This window comes from Drosophila persimilis, unplaced genomic scaffold (assembly GCF_003286085.1).
Source record: "Drosophila persimilis strain 14011-0111.01,24,50 unplaced genomic scaffold, DperRS2 tig00000676-arrow-arrow-pilon, whole genome shotgun sequence".
NCBI lineage: Eukaryota > Metazoa > Arthropoda > Insecta > Diptera > Drosophilidae > Drosophila > Drosophila persimilis.
The window spans coordinates 884171-899074 of record NW_020825332.1 but is presented as its reverse complement, the minus strand read 5'-3'; the positions used below and the strand labels follow the sequence as shown (position 1 = coordinate 899074).

Sequence of the window (14904 nt, the reverse complement as noted above, 5' to 3'; positions counted from 1 at the left end):
CAACAGCAGCAGCGGCAGCAGCAGCAAGCGGTGGAGGAGGTAGAGGCGGAGCAGGAGAGGGTGGGGTCTGAGGAAGGAGGCGTTTCAAAGGCGTTGAAAACAACGAATTTAAACGAATTTGCCATCAACGCGAGTCAAAGACTAGATTTAATTTGCAAATTTAGTCGGAGTTAAATGTCGTTCTCTGGGCCAAGAGTTTGTTGCCAATTTTGCACTGTTTGCCGGTTGCCGGTTGCCGGTTGCTGGTTGCACGCGGCACGGTATGATTAATGCCACGAATGGGGGGCGGTGCGCGGGGGGACTGAGCCGTGGCAAGGGGCGTGACTCCTTTGGCTTATTGATTGTTTGCGATTAACGAAATGCAATTTCAGCGGCGCCTTTTAATTAAGTGCAACTGAAAGAGAAACAGCGGCAACAGCGGCAGCAGCAGCAGCAGCAGCAGCAGTTGAAGGGGCAGGAACCTAAGAGCTGTGGCCCTGTGGCCCTCTGCCACACGCAATTTTCAATTAAAAATGACACTCGCTGCCGCACTAAAAGGAAAGCCCCAAGGATTAGATTGAGGAACGTGGTCAAAAGTCAATGAACCAGAGACCAGAGAGCAGAGACCAGAACCATCGAATGGCGCAGAAAATAAAACTCGAGGAGATATTTCTCAGTCAGTCAGCGCGTGGGCCTGCTGCATTGTTGCATTGCATTTCTTTATTTGTCGTACGAGTGTGTGTGGCTGTGGCATGCGCGTGTGGCATCCTACTTCTTCAGGACAGCGGCCACTGGAGCTGCGGCATAGACAGCCGGGAAGGCGGCGCTGTGGGCCACGGTGTGGGCGCTCACGCTGCTGGCATAGGGAGCCACATAGGGGGCGTACGCGGCGGTGTAGGCCACAGGGGAGGAGTAGGCCACGGGGGCGGTGTAGGCCAACGAGGAGGAGTAGGCCAGCGGGGCGGAGTAGGCGGCGTTGTAGGCCAGGAGTCCGGGACTGGCGGCAGCAGCGGCGAACAGAGCGCACAGGACGAGGGCGAACTGCAATCGAAGAAGGAGGAGGAGGAGGAGAAGGAGGATGCATTAAGAAGAGTCCTCTTGATGGAGCCAGGGGTTCATTCTACTTACGAATTTCATCATTTTGCTGATTGTTTGTGTTACTTGGAAGCTTGACTTCTGAATGACATCTTGGCTACAGTCGAGAGTGGTTTATATAGTCGAAAGCCCTCGCCCAAAACAAACCACTTAAGGCCCATCCTTGACGAAAACCGTTTAATGGCAGCACTGGCATCACGTACGCATATCAGGGCCAACACTTCGGCCAACACTCGTTCTTTGCATGGCCATTGCTGGCCAGATGGCAGTGGTTAAGTGTTTTATATGCTCTGCATTCCTATATCTATATCTATTTGCAATAATTGCTCCTCTTCGCGTTTGGGACTGAGTGCGTGGCGTCTCCTCCCACAATGACATTTCCGCACTGGCGTCAGCAGCTGCCTTCTGCGGATTCAATTATCATAATTTAACACTTCGCCTCCATTCAACAACGCCCTTCCCTTCTCTCCAGCCGCCGCGATACTCCTCTCCTTGGGCACGACGTGCCTCCCATCTCAACCAACTCCAGTAGTCCGGTAGTCCGGTAGTCCGGGGGGGAGCGCGATGCGCGATGCGCGCCGCTCTGCATTCTAATCAGAGATGAGATGCAAATAAATACGAAAAGTGGTTTATCCCACCAGCGAGGGACGCAGCCGGATCGAAGCCCTTCGGTTGAGGTGGAAGGCAATGGGCAATGGCGGCCACAATGAACAGGAAAGGCCTTTGGGGTCAATGAATCTGATATGTACAGTGGCTACAGAAAGTGCACTCACAACTAGAGGCACTTCCTTGCAGGTTATTGCTCCGATGACCCACTACTATGGCGGGTTATTAATGGTATTCAAAAAGTAAATCCCTGAGGAGCTTGCGACTGGGGATGACGTTCTTCTAATTCACTGAAGGAACGGGAAAAACCTCCAAGAGAACGGAGTTTAATGTAATAGAAAAGTGTTCTCATCACCCCAAGTTTGGATCACTATATCGTCAGATAAGACCTGTAGGGTTTGCCAGTCCCAGTTAACAAATTCCTTAAATTAGCCAGTGGTGCCACCAATATTGTTCACTACTTCCACTGCCCGCTCTATCCACCTTCTTCGGTCCTGCCGTCCTCCCGAGCTCCGCCCATCGTTTGTTCTCGGCTTGGCTGCAGCAATAGACGCTTTCGCCTGCCAATCAATTGCAGTATATATACATACGCACCAGTGTATCAATAAATAGTGCCTAAATCAAACTAATCAAAAAGCTACGTAGCCTGTATAGCCATTGTACCGACACAAATACAAAAATCATATGAAAAATCCAACAATTCTCGTTCTGAACCATCAATTTCTTATTTTTTTTGGATATGGGTGCTATTTATAAAAAATAGCCATTTGCACAATAAAAATAGTAATAATAATGCTCACAATAAATAGTATAATGGGTAAGCGGATGGGATCTATTCGTTCAGGCCCACAAACTGATTTGTTCCCCGTTTAAACCGGACATTCAGCACAGGATGTGCTCCAATCGGAAGGCCATAAATCCTCCTCAATTAGTGTCTCTATTGCAGCACACACTCGCTGCTGTCTTGTGGTACGTGGCAGGCTCTCTTTGCAAACAATTTCCACACAAAAGAAGGGCTGGGCTGTATACGTTTCACGCAAAGTGCAAATTATTTATTTCGACATTGATATTGTATATTCCGGTGTGTCCTGTGGGTCCTGTTTCCATTTGTTCACTTTCAGCTTCCAGCAGATTGTTTGGCGGGAGCGAAAGGAAGAAGAACGAGAGGGCTGAAGGCGGTGCAGTGCAGAGATGTGCAGGTGGTGGAGGTGGTGCAGTGGTTGCAGGTGGTTGCAGGTGGTTGCAGGTGCAGATAGGAGTATCCATATTGTTGGGGGGTTGGTGGGGGGGTCCAGTGTCCAGAGTATCCTTTTCCAATGGCCTGTCCCTGATTAGCGGTAGTAGGCGGCATAGGGGTATGCGGAGTAGGCGGACGCATAGGGATACGCGGAGTAGGCGGCGTAGGCGGGGGCTGTGTAGGCGGCGGTGTAGGCAGACGAGTAGGGGGAGGCGGCCACCAGGGGGGAGGAGTAGGCGCTGTACGCCAGTGGGGCAATCACCGCGGGCTTGGCCGCCACACAGGCCACGACGGCGAAGAGGCACAGAGCGAACTGTCGGGTAAAAAAAAAAGGGGAGAAGATGAAGATTACTCCTTGGGGATCCCTGTGGCAGGGATTATCCTTCGATCCTTACGAATTTGAACATGTTGCTGGTTGCTGGTTGTTGTTGTTGGTTGGTTCTCAGGCAGTAGACTGATATCTGCTGCTACCCGGCATCGGAATTTATATAGCAGCAGATCCGCAGATAGAGCAGCAAAAGCGAAGGTGATCCCTGGAAATTGGTATGCAAAAGCCACGCTCGAATCGGTTCCAAGACCATATACTATACCCGTACACCCGTACAGATACGATACGAAGGCGGACCAAGGAGAATCTTTGCTGTGGCACTTTTGGTTTCGTTTCTGAGAGACGCGTGACGAAAAACAATAAACAAATCGAACAGGCACTCGAGTTCGTGCCTGGAATAGCGAATCATCTCCGATCGAATCCATCAGTCAATCGATGGATACTCGTACTACAAGTCTTCGCCTGGTCTGACCCACTGGCTAGTACTGGCTGTACCTCCGGGTTCCACAAGTTTATAAATGCCAGTCCGATCTCCGGCTTGGGTTTCATTCCATTTCTAGAACTTTGAGCAGTCAGAACTCAGATAAAAAAGATACAGATAACAGATACAGATACAGATACAAAGATATACACAGATACGTAGTTATGTACAGATACAGGAAATTAGTAAGTTTCAAGCCAGAGAAAACCCGAGAGATGCACTTGCTCAACGGTGAACAACGATCAACAGGTGCCTCTGCTGCTGCTCCTCGTGAGTGCTGCCTCCGCGGGACAGATACGGGATGCTGCCGAGGAGGTGGATGTCCCGCCTGCCCATCGGGCTGCCCCGCCGCCACAGACTGCTGCTGCTGCTGCACCGCCACCGGGCCCCCCGGGACCGCCAGGACCCCCAGGACCCCCAGGTGTGGGTGTGCCGCCGCCCAGCTATCCCTTGTTCTACCAAGCTGCGTGGCTGCCATTCGGACGCTACAGCGGCTCTATACCCCTCGTGGCAGCACCACTTGTGGCACTCACTGGTGCCCCAACACCATGAGTCAACTCAAAATGAAGGCTGCCTTAGGCGCCGGTTCTGGTTCTGGTTCTGGCTCTGGTTGAATTTTCGATTATTATTTGTTATATTTGATGTTTGTTTTGTTTCGGTTTGTTTTTGATTGGAAATATACGATTATTATATTTAGATGATATCGGAATAATTATTCAAATGCCACGCACACACTCCTGCCTCTCCGATTGGTGGCAATGACGCAACTCCAATTCGAAACTGCCGACACGTGCTTGTCCTACTGAAAGATGTTTGTTTGCCTCGCCAATCAATACCGTATTCTGAGGCAAGGCATTTGCATTCGATGACGCAAGTCATTTGGCATCTCTCCGGATGATTTCCGCATTTGCTAATGACTAACGGCGACACGGTGGAAGGAGCCATGCGGCAGGCTTAAAGCCAAATGCAATTCCAGATAGAAACGAAGGAGAAAGGATTCATTCCTTTGACAGCTCCTTTCCCCACAGGCTAAGAACTAGAGCTCCTTCCCGAATCAAAGCCATAGAGACTTAAGGTTGTGATCCATCCACTGGGAACCCCTTTCCGCTCAGAACTCCTAGAACCCAGTAAGAGCGAAGATACAGATTCAGTTTGATTTGTGGGGGGGTTTTTTATTGCATTCCGAAGTCAGTTTTCAGTCCGTTTTAGAGCCTTACAAAACGGTGGTGTAGCCAGCGGCATAAGGATAGCTGGCATAGGGATAGGCGGAGTAGGCAGCGGCCACAGGAGCGGTGTAAGCAGCAGCCACAGGAGCGGAGTAGGCAGCAGCCACAGGAGCAGTGTAGGCAGCGGCCACAGGAGCGGAGTAGGCAGCGGCCACAGGAGCGGAGTAGGCAGCAGCCACTGGGGCAGTGTAGGCAGCAGCCACTGGGGCGACAATTGGGGCAGCGGCGACTCCGTTGAAATTACGTGCCACATACTGGGAGCTGGTGGCAGTCACCACACCCGCGGGCACAGCGGCACCCACCACAACGGCAGGCTTGGCCTCCGCCACACTGCAGGCGATGGCAGCCACGAGGACAACGAGAGCGGACTGCAAGAAAGAGAGGAGAGAGAGAGAGAGGACACTTGTAGGGATCTCCGTCGAAGGACCAGGATGCGGATCGGCAGTCCTTACCAGCTTGAACATCTTGGAGATTGTTTGGGGGATTAGTGTGTGATTTGAGCAAACAAATTGGACTATAATCGACCGAGTGGTCAGCTGTGGTTTTATACCCCAGACCCCGGCCGTACGAATGGGAGCGGGCGGATGGTTCTACCAATGCTCTGCGCCGCTGCACGGGAATGCAGAGCGGGGCGGCCTTTGAGTGGCTCCAAATGCTGGCTACGTGCCCGCGGCTTTTGGGTTTCGGGGCTTCGGGGAGGTCGAGTCCCCGATCTGGTATTTCGGGCACGTTTCCAAATGGTGAGTGAGCCCATAAAAGTTGTTGCCGCACTGAAGGTGAGTCTATTGGCCAGTGCCCAGTGGGCAGTAGCCAGTAGCTGTTGGGAGGAGTGATTGATGCCAACTGCCAATGCTAATTGGCATCGCTGGCCGATGAGTAACCTCTCGTGCCAAAAGCCAAAAGCCAAAATAGTTGGGTGGGTGAGGGAGGGCTCCGCTTTAATCCGATTTCGATTTGCAAGGTTACGTTTGCCACTTGCCACTCAACGGTACTCCGTAATTACAGTTGCAGTTGCAGTTGCATTTATGCAATCCCCATCTCTCCCAACCAAAAAAAAGATTATCTCTAAAGAATAAAGTTCAATGGACTGTCGAACGTTATGTCTCTGTGTCTCTCTTGTATCTGGTATCGAAAGAGTTTCAAGCTCAAGCCACATGTAGCACACACATGTACGTATAACATATCTCTTTTGGATGGAAAATATAGGAGCATGTACCATAGTAGTCCCATTCCAATGTCTAGAATGACTTACTTTCATTCGCTGCAAAATTAACAAAACCAAAGCCAACCGACAACAGACCGACAATTTTTATCGCCAGTCAGTCCCGCGTCCCGACTGCCGATTCCCGCGTCCCGCTCCCGATTCCCGACTTACTGGAATACAGAAAACTATCTGGGGAGAGAGAAAGATATCATCCTATATATAATATAGATATGGCAAATGCCATTTGCCATTTGCAGGGCAGTGCAAAGCAAAACAGTTCGAATTTTGCATCGAAACGGAGCGGTTCGCGACGATAATGACGAAGATGATGATGGAGGATATTCTGGTGGTGTCTCGAAAGATGGGGATCGCATGGGGGATCCTGTTCGTGGCGTCGGCGGCTGCCGGGGTGGCCAGGGCCGGGGACATCAATCTGCGATGCGACGAGTTCGATCCGATGATCTACATGGACGTGAACGAGGCCTTCTGCACGGTGACGGGCTTCATGGTCACCCACAGCCAGAATGTGGTGATAAAGAACGTGCCGCCCGGGAACATGGTCAAGTTCATCAAGTTCTACGAGTCGACCCTGCTCTACATGCCCTTCCACTTGTTCGAGACCTTTCCCCATCTGAAGACCCTCGACGTGTCGAACACGAACATCCTGGAGCTCACGCGGAACACCTTCAGTGCGGCCAGCAATCTGACGTATCTGAACCTGAGCTACAACAACCTAACGTCCATCCAGACGTCGGTGTTCATTGGGGCCAACTCGCTGATGAGGCTCGATCTGTCCTACAACGAAATCGCCTCCCTGAGCGTGAACGCCTTCAATGGGCTGCAGATCATCAATAAGCTGCTGCTCACGGGCAACCGACTGCGGGAGCTGCACGACGAGATCTTCATGGACAACGAGTTCCTCGAGAATGTCTCGTTCGAGGGGAACTTCCTCACCTACATCCGGCCGGAGGTGTTCAGCGGGATGCGGCGCATCAAGGAGGTGAATCTGTCCAACAACCAGCTGGTGAGCATCCATCCGGACACGTTCGCAGAGGCCGCCAGCCTGGAGAGCCTCATGCTGTCGTTCAACCAGCTGAAGGACTTCCAGCTGACCGGCAAGAGCATCGTCCACCAGCTGCATCTGGACCACAACCAGCTGACGAACCTCACCATCAACGCCACCCGCTTCGTGCGGGCCAGCCACAACGCCATCTCGCAGCTGATCCTGCACCAGTCGCTGCAGCTGGAGACCCTCGAGCTGAGCGCCAACCGCCTGCAGAGCATCGCCAACATCACGAATCTGACGTCCCTGCACTACCTGGACCTCTCCGACAACCCCATCGGACAGCTGAACGTCAGCACCTTTGCCCAACTGAAGCGACTCCGCAGCCTCAATCTGCGCGGCAACGGCATTCGAGAGCTCAAGTTCGGGATGTTCTCCAAGCAGAAGTACCTCGAGGAACTCGACCTCTCGTTCAACAATATGACCAGCCTCAATCTGGACATGTTCGTGCCGTATCTGGCCAACATCAAGAAGTTCCTGGTGGACGGCAACGCGCTGACCGAGCTGCAGGGCAATCGCACCTTCGACGACGCCTTCCCGATGCTCCAGAAGCTGGGCGTCTCCCGGAACCGCTTCAACTGCTCCTATCTGCACCGCCTGCTCATCCCGCCCTCGCTGCCCGAGTCGGTGGTGCTCAACATCGAGCCGGACAACAGTCTCGAGGAGACCCCGCACATCCGCGACGTCTCCTGCATCAGCCAGTCGCAGATGGCGGTCAACGCCTCCTTCGGCGCCGAGGAAACAGTCCTCTACATGCACATCCAGGCGCTGTCCAAGCAGTTGGAGCTGGTGGGAGCCCACTCCCAGAATCTGGAACTGCATCTGGCCTTCATGAAGGTCTTCGCCTACATCCTCGGGGGCCTCGTCCTCGTGGCTCTGATCGCCTTGGTCGCCGTCAAGTATCTGAAGGCTCGTCGCTCCGGACGCCACAATCGCAGCAGCATTGTCTTCCATTCGAGTGCCACAATGGACACCAACCTGGGGATGTGACAGCCCCCATCCTCGTCGATCCTTAGCCCCAAAACTGAACTCTAGATATAGGACTCCTAGCATATTTAAGTCTCTCTCTCTCTCACTCCCTCTCAAAGAATCTCTGAATAAATTGTAATACGGAAGAGAAATTTATAAACTCTGGACCACTCATATCTTATCGGACTGTGACGTCGGGGGAGAGCTTCCTGCAGTCTGTAGGCTGTAGCCTTTGTTGCTGTGTTTGTTTTTGAAGATAAGTCCAAGCCAAAGACCTTGAACCAAACCCATTCCCAGTCCCAGTCTCAGTCCCGATAGCAGGCCAGGCCTGCCACCAACTGATGAGCAAAAAGTAAACACAAACGAGATTCATTCAGTTCCCTGCTATCAGAGCTTTATGTTTATGTATAGTATTTGCCATGTTCTTCTTCGATTCAGTCAGTCAGTCATTCAGGCAGCTCCTACTTCCTCAGCAGAATGGGGGCTGCGCTGTGGGCTGCGGTGATGCCACATCGGACGATGCCACATAGGGAGAGGCGACATAGGGAGTCGCAGAGTTGCCGGGATATTCCCGGCTGTAGACAGCAGCCACCGAAGGCGCAGAGTAGGCCAATTCCGGGCTTGGCCCAGACGCAGCCCATCAGAGCGACGAAGGCGGGGGTGAGGGCGAGGGCAGTCTTGGAGTGTCTTACTGTCGAGTGTTTCAAACTGATGACTGATGACATTTGCTGCCTGAACGGCACAAGTCCACCTGCTGCTTGGACGGCTAGAAAAACCTGCAAAAAGGCTGATATTTGGTATCAATTTTTGGCCAGCTTAATGCTGTTCAATTAAAAGAGACTTCCCCACAGTACTCGACGCTTCTGTCGCTTGTGTCGACCCACTACGGGGGCTACGTGACTGGCGTGGCCAAAGAGGGGCCACGGGCTATTGGGCTGTGGGGCTGTGGGGCTGTTGGCGCCGAGACCTTGCAAGGCCGTTTGGCTGGCACTGTGTGGGGCTGTAGCTATATAAGCTACGGCCCACCGCCTGTTCGGGCATCAGTTGCATTTGTTCCATTCAACAAGTAAAACAATCTGAAAGCCAATCCTCCCAAGATGTTCAAGCTCGTCGCCGCCGTTGTCCTCGCTCTGATTGCCTGCGCTGCCGCCAAGCCCGGCATCGTGGCTCCTCTGGCCTACTCCGCCCCCTACGTGGCTGCCTCTCCCTACGTGGCGGCGTCTCCGTATGTGGCGTCCCCGTATGTGGCATCTCCCTACGTCGCCTCTCCGTACACGGCCGCCTACGCTTCTCCGTACACCGCTGCCTACACCGCTGCTGCCTACGCCTCCCCCTACGCTGCCGCCTACACAGCCCCCTATGCCGCAGCTGCCGCCTACACCGCCCCCCTGCTGCTGAAGAAGTAGAGAGCACACCGGAAGTGCCACCCGCCCACCTGCCACCCGAACGGAAGTCGTGGCAACGAATCCAGCAAATGAATCACAGAAATAAACTCTAATCAAACGAAGAGTCAATATCTTTCATTCGTTCGTGGGGAAATGACACCATACTGAAGTGAAAGAACTATTTTTTTTCGGTGAATACATATATGTGCTCTTAAAGATATATATATACATATATATATATATGCGTGCCCCTAAAGATCCCAGTGCGGCGTCTCTACGGGAGACGTGGGTGCTAATAGCAGTCCACTCCACACGAATGGAGCCACCGTAAGACCAAAAACACACGGATACTTTCCTTTTGTTTGTTGCAAACATCCGGAAAATGTTCATTCATAAATAGTCCCATACAAATAGAGGCTGCATCCTGCCATTGGCATTGGCACGGCGCCATTGAGGCAGATAACGGGGCTAATTATCCTTGGCTCTCATACACATGTTCTGAGGCGTGCGACAAGCGACATTTATCCGGCCAGCACAGAGACAATGCAACGTGCCGCATTTAAAATTAGACTCCACAGCGTAGACATAATCTGTGGCAGCTCACAAACAGAACAAAACAGAACTGAATCGAACTCAACTGAACAGAGTCGAGGAGCCCAGAACAGAGGCGAGCGGAAAACGAGACGGAGCCAAGAGAACACAGCCTTCATTTGTTTGCAAAATATTATGCAAAACTTGCATTTCCATTTAGCTCACATTTATTAATAACTAGCTGGAGGGGGGGGCATGGACATGGCACTATCATATCATTGGACCCCCCCCCCATATTAGGGGAACACTAAATTATTGCATCAGCTTCTAAAATGTCGCAATTTCTGCTTTGCCTTCCCAAGAATATTTGACCAAAACATTTGCCAGCAATCGGTCATAGAGGCATACCACGCCTACACCTGAGATATATTTTTTGCCCAAAAAACCATGCAAAAAATTGTTTTTGTTATTTTCTACACAATATCTACATTTGTCCTGTAGTATGGCTCCACATCTACACTTCTGTCTCGTCTGTGTGCGGGAATCCTTCTTGGATTACTACTAGATCGATTGTGTTAATGGTCGAGCAATGAAGCACCGAAATAAATCTACAATTGCACTCGTGAATGTGTCAAAGATATACAAACAATACATAAAATACATACAATACATATGAATGTACATATGTATGTCGCTGTGGGTGGATCACTCGACGCTTCGTAGTGAAATTCTCTAGAAATTTCTCAACTCAAATGTTGACAATTCTTAATGTCGTTTATTTAAATCAAACGAAGCCCAGCCCCCACTTCAATGCAGTTTCGGAAAACACATGTAAGCATGCATGTGGCAGGTATGTATATTTTGATTGTTACATGTCACCCCATGACAATTCTACATGGCGTCTACATGCGTTCTACGCACGCGGACCCTTGCATTGCCTACTTCTAGGCTGAAGAATGCAAAAGACTTACATCTTAGGGAAAATGGAAAATGGAAAATGGCAAGGTTGCCCCTTGCCCCGTCACCATCGCCTGTGACACTCGTTGAATTCCATCTCAGTGTTATATAAAAGTTCCCTTTAATTCAGATTTTATTTATATTTTTGTCCACGTGCCGGCCATCAGCCATCAGTGACGAGTGTACGAGTATGTACGCGTGATGGCAATGCTGTTCGTCAGCTGAAAGTTGAGGGACCATCCCAAATTGAACGAAACACTGCCAGGGGGATCGAGGACCACTTTCTGGCCTCCGAACAGAGGGTGCTTCTGCTTCTTGTGGTTCTTTTTCGCATTCGCCTGCAGCTGATTGAGGGCACTGTACAGTGAGGACGAGGGATGCTGGACAAACTGATGGACGCCAATGACAAATTTCTGCACATCCCCGAAAAGATCATCGGAGGAGTACGCCTTGGCAGGATGTTCGAAGAAGAGCAGGTCTTCTGTCTCCCGATCGGCATCCAAGCTCCTGCCAAAGTCCCCGGAGAAGAGCACCGACAGGGGCTGACTGAGCACGCCCGACTCCAGCAGAGCCAGAAATATCCACAGCAACTGCAAATATCCACTACTTCTTCAGATCAAGAATCAGAATCATCCACCGATCAGCCAACTTACACACCACATAGCCGTCTCAGCGATACTAAACTCGAGAAATGGCACTGGCTCTCCTTTTATACAGATTATTCCCACCCTGTGATCCCCTCCGATGAGCTCAGAAATAAAGACACACTATTTAGACACACAATTATATATTTTGTGGCTTCGGGGGACAGTCGTCGCTGTCTGTCAGTGGCCCGACATTCCTTTCAGATCCTCAGATCCAGCCATAGCCATGGCCGTAGCCGTAGCTCAGGGGCCGCACAATGCTGTGCGAGTGCGAGTGGGAGAGCGAGAGCGACGGGGAGTGCGAGTGGGTCCAAATGGGGCTGCCGATCACTCGCACCGAGGGCAGGCTGTGGTACGAGCTGGTCAGGATGGGCACCGAGGACGAGTGCAGCAGACCCGGAGCGGCGCAGGCGAAGGCCAGGCAGAGCGTCAGGAAAACGAACTAAAGGAGCACGAAGGAGGACTCTCCTTAATTACGTTTCATCCCGAAAATAGTCCCCAAAGGGATCCCTTACCAGTTTGAACATTTTGAAGTTCTTGGAAGCAGAGCGGCGGCTGTCAGAAGACTTGATGGCTGGTTCAGCGCGTGGCGGCTTTTTATAACGAAGCCAAGAAGCCGGACCAATCACCCACCGACCTTGGGGCCCAAGAAGACAAGACTGGCAGTCTCTTAACGCGGCTCAGATTTCCACCTGCCATTCGAATGGGTTCGGTTTGGAATTACCTGAAAAAGTGCACCACTAAACCGCTGCACCGCTGCGCCTCGGTCTGATGATTGGGAAATGCCCTCAAATCTCTGATGCTGATGCTGATGCTGCTGCTGCGGAAAACTGCGTCATTTTGCCAGCGATAAACAAATCAACAGCTTCCTTTCTCGAAAAAACAAGAGCGCAAAAACAATCAATAGAATTATTTTTCGGTATAAACAAAAACCTCATTTAATTGATTTTGGGCGTGGGAGTTTGTTTTTGGACTTTGCTGGGAACAAAGAGAAGCGAAGGAAACATCGCAATTTTTGCACCCACTAGCAGCCCCCTGCCACCCCACCGGCACCCCCCTGGCAGGCCTGACCTTGAAAGCCTCTCAACCGAAAGCAAGGAAAAATACCGGAAGTGCGTCTCTGTGTGGCAGGCTTCCCATTTAATTGTTTATTTTGGACCAAGACCTACACCAATACTCCCTGCTCCGCTCCACCAACAAAATCAGATAAAGGGAGGCAAATAAACGCCTTCGCCTAGGCCAAGGCCATGGACGGCAGGAGGAGTGGGAGTGGGATGCTCTGTGGCCTGCTCTGTGGCATGCTTGACTATCTCTTGTCAGGGGAACACTCACGACAATCCAATCCGATTCGAATCAGATTTCAGAGTTCTGAGCTCTGAGTTCTGAGTGGCAGGGAGCGAACGGGTTTTCCTGCTCTGCTGCATGTTGCACTCCTTCCAGGCCTCCTCTGTGGCAGGGCAGCAATTGCAATTGCAGCTCCATTCCGTGGCCATTCCTTGCCGCAGCCTTTGCCATTCTTTTCCTTTCAAAAAGAGTTAAGGGCTTCTTTCATTTGCCGCCTGCCGCTGCCACTGCCACTGCCCCTGCCGCTGCTGCTGCTTCTGCTGCTGGCAAATGCCTTTGACCTTGGATACCAAGACCAAAGTGAAGGTCTGTCCGTTTTGTGTGGTTTCGTGGCTATAAAAGGCCCATCCATCTGGCAGCAGGGATTCAGTTTGCGATCACTGTCCCAAGGAGTTGCAACGAGCGATAGAAATGAAGCTGGTAAGTGTTCAAAGTGCCCCCATGAAGGGGAGAGATTCTAGTTCTAATGATCGTTTCCATTCCACTTTTAGCTGATTTTTGCCTGTCTGCTGGGTCTGGCCCTCGGCCACGAGGTCTACACCTACTACACCCCATCGTACGGGTACTACCCGTCGACCTATGCCCGGGCTGCGGGTGTCCTGCCGCTGGCCTATTCCCGCCTGGTGGCTCCGGCCGCCGGCGCTGCCGAATCGCATCTGTACCACAGCGTGGCGACTCCCAACTCCTTCCAGCAGCAGTACCGCAGCGACTACAAGCCCCTGACCTATGAGTATCACCTCTATTGAAGAGCGGGAGCGAGAGCGAGGGAGAGGGAGAGGCAGCGAGAGAGAGCAAGCACCTCTCTCGCTGCCGCATCTCATATCCACGTATACACGTATCCAAGTGAAATTTGAATAAAGTTTGTCCACTCCCAATGCAAGTGTTTAACTGTGGCTTATCCCACCCATCGTCATCGTCATCGTCATCGTCATTGTCTCTATGGCAGTGGCAGACTTCCCTAAGACCCGCTGTCTGTTGAACCCCAGCAAGCCTCCCATTGTTCCTCGATTGTGCGCTGGATCCGATCCCCGAAACAGCACAGAACAGAGCAGAACAGAACAAACAATGAGTGGCTCAATGGCTGCCGAGTAGTGTATCGAATGACCCCGAAATTAAGTTCTCTGCTCCCTGCAGTTGTTCACCTGTGCGGTGGCCCCTCCTGCGGTAAGTGGCAACTGGCAAGTGGCAAGTGGAGGCTCGTCTAAAATTATCCACTCTCAAAGTGGCGCCTGCCTGCCTGCCCGCCTGCCTGCCTGCCCGCCTGCCTGCCTGCCTGCCTGCCTTGTCGCACGTCCCCACCGGGGAGGCCAGAGAGAAGCCCTAGAAGCGGCCCATGACTGCAATGTGACCCCAGGAGCACACGCACAACTTTTGACTCTGCAACGTTCGGGGCTCGACGCTCGACGGTGCAGGTGCAGGTGGCAGCTCCTGGAAACAGCGGAGGGAACGTGACTGGTGACCCGAGGCTGGTCACATGGCATCGCATCCATCCGGCGGGGCGTTCCACGGGGCCATCCCACGGCTCTCCCGCAGGGAGTACGCAAATGCTTAACACCCCCCCGAAAACCGGAAACCAATCTAATTATCATGCATTAATTAATATTTGATTGGCTGCGTGGACTGCAAGATGATACTCAGCAGGAATTCGATTCGATTGAGAGGGTTCACGGCAGTTCACGGCAGTTCAGGGCTGAGTTAATTAAAGTATCGACTCACCTGGTGGCTGAAACATCTTCGGTTTGGCTGTAAACATAAATACATACAATTAAAAGGGGCATAAACGAAAGGATGTCAGTCTAGGATGCTTAAAAACTACTTGAAACGGTGTCCAAAAATATACAGACGGTGTGGAATA

General features: G+C 51.8%; 10 protein-coding genes across 11 annotated transcripts in view; 4 read left to right on the top strand and 6 right to left on the bottom strand.

Annotated features, from left to right (window-relative positions):
• Positions 1 to 14904, bottom strand: part of LOC6599880 (retinin) — a 93327-nt gene that overhangs the window by 33509 nt on the left and 44914 nt on the right. The window contains exon 1 of one of the 2 annotated variants that reach the window (XM_002024898.2): positions 14766 to 14799. The exons of the other annotated variant lie outside the window; for it this stretch is intronic. The gene's annotated coding sequence lies outside the window, so the exon portion shown is untranslated. Of the gene's footprint in view, positions 1 to 14765; positions 14800 to 14904 lie in introns of those variants that run through there. 2 annotated transcript variants of the gene reach the window in all.
• Positions 748 to 1119, bottom strand: LOC6599695 (cuticle protein 8). The gene is made up of 2 exons (XM_002024912.1): positions 1108 to 1119; positions 748 to 1020 (listed from the first exon to the last, which is right to left on the bottom strand). The coding sequence occupies exons 1-2, from the start codon at positions 1117 to 1119 to the stop codon at positions 748 to 750; spliced, it is 285 nt and encodes a 94-aa protein (XP_002024948.1).
• On the bottom strand, positions 3012 to 3324 carry LOC113566361. The gene is made up of 2 exons (XM_026991659.1): positions 3313 to 3324; positions 3012 to 3230 (listed from the first exon to the last, which is right to left on the bottom strand). Exons 1-2 carry the CDS (start codon positions 3322 to 3324, stop codon positions 3012 to 3014), a joined length of 231 nt encoding a protein of 76 aa, XP_026847460.1.
• Positions 3891 to 4278, top strand: LOC113566339 (neural Wiskott-Aldrich syndrome protein). Its single transcript, XM_026991585.1, has 2 exons — positions 3891 to 3911; positions 3976 to 4278. Exons 1-2 carry the CDS (start codon positions 3891 to 3893, stop codon positions 4276 to 4278), a joined length of 324 nt encoding a protein of 107 aa, XP_026847386.1.
• LOC6599696 (vitelline membrane protein Vm26Ab) lies at positions 4893 to 5469 on the bottom strand. Its single transcript, XM_002024913.2, has 2 exons — positions 5405 to 5469; positions 4893 to 5320 (listed from the first exon to the last, which is right to left on the bottom strand). The coding sequence occupies exons 1-2, from the start codon at positions 5414 to 5416 to the stop codon at positions 4940 to 4942; spliced, it is 393 nt and encodes a 130-aa protein (XP_002024949.1). The 5' UTR covers positions 5417 to 5469; the 3' UTR covers positions 4893 to 4939.
• Positions 6463 to 8340, top strand: LOC6599697 (leucine-rich repeat-containing G-protein coupled receptor 5). Its single transcript, XM_002024914.2, has one exon. The coding sequence runs from the start codon at positions 6473 to 6475 to the stop codon at positions 8207 to 8209; it is 1737 nt and encodes a 578-aa protein (XP_002024950.1). The 5' UTR covers positions 6463 to 6472; the 3' UTR covers positions 8210 to 8340.
• LOC6599699 (cuticle protein 38) lies at positions 9286 to 9664 on the top strand. Its single transcript, XM_002024916.2, has one exon. It carries the CDS (start codon positions 9286 to 9288, stop codon positions 9592 to 9594), a length of 309 nt encoding a protein of 102 aa, XP_002024952.1. The 3' UTR covers positions 9595 to 9664.
• Positions 11232 to 11723, bottom strand: LOC6599700. Its single transcript, XM_002024917.1, has 2 exons — positions 11715 to 11723; positions 11232 to 11651 (listed from the first exon to the last, which is right to left on the bottom strand). The coding sequence occupies exons 1-2, from the start codon at positions 11721 to 11723 to the stop codon at positions 11232 to 11234; spliced, it is 429 nt and encodes a 142-aa protein (XP_002024953.1).
• On the bottom strand, positions 11832 to 12415 carry LOC6599701. Its single transcript, XM_002024918.2, has 2 exons — positions 12221 to 12415; positions 11832 to 12147 (listed from the first exon to the last, which is right to left on the bottom strand). The coding sequence occupies exons 1-2, from the start codon at positions 12230 to 12232 to the stop codon at positions 11914 to 11916; spliced, it is 246 nt and encodes an 81-aa protein (XP_002024954.1). The 5' UTR covers positions 12233 to 12415; the 3' UTR covers positions 11832 to 11913.
• LOC6599702 lies at positions 13443 to 13813 on the top strand. The gene is made up of 2 exons (XM_002024919.2): positions 13443 to 13469; positions 13541 to 13813. Exons 1-2 carry the CDS (start codon positions 13461 to 13463, stop codon positions 13793 to 13795), a joined length of 264 nt encoding a protein of 87 aa, XP_002024955.1. The 5' UTR covers positions 13443 to 13460; the 3' UTR covers positions 13796 to 13813.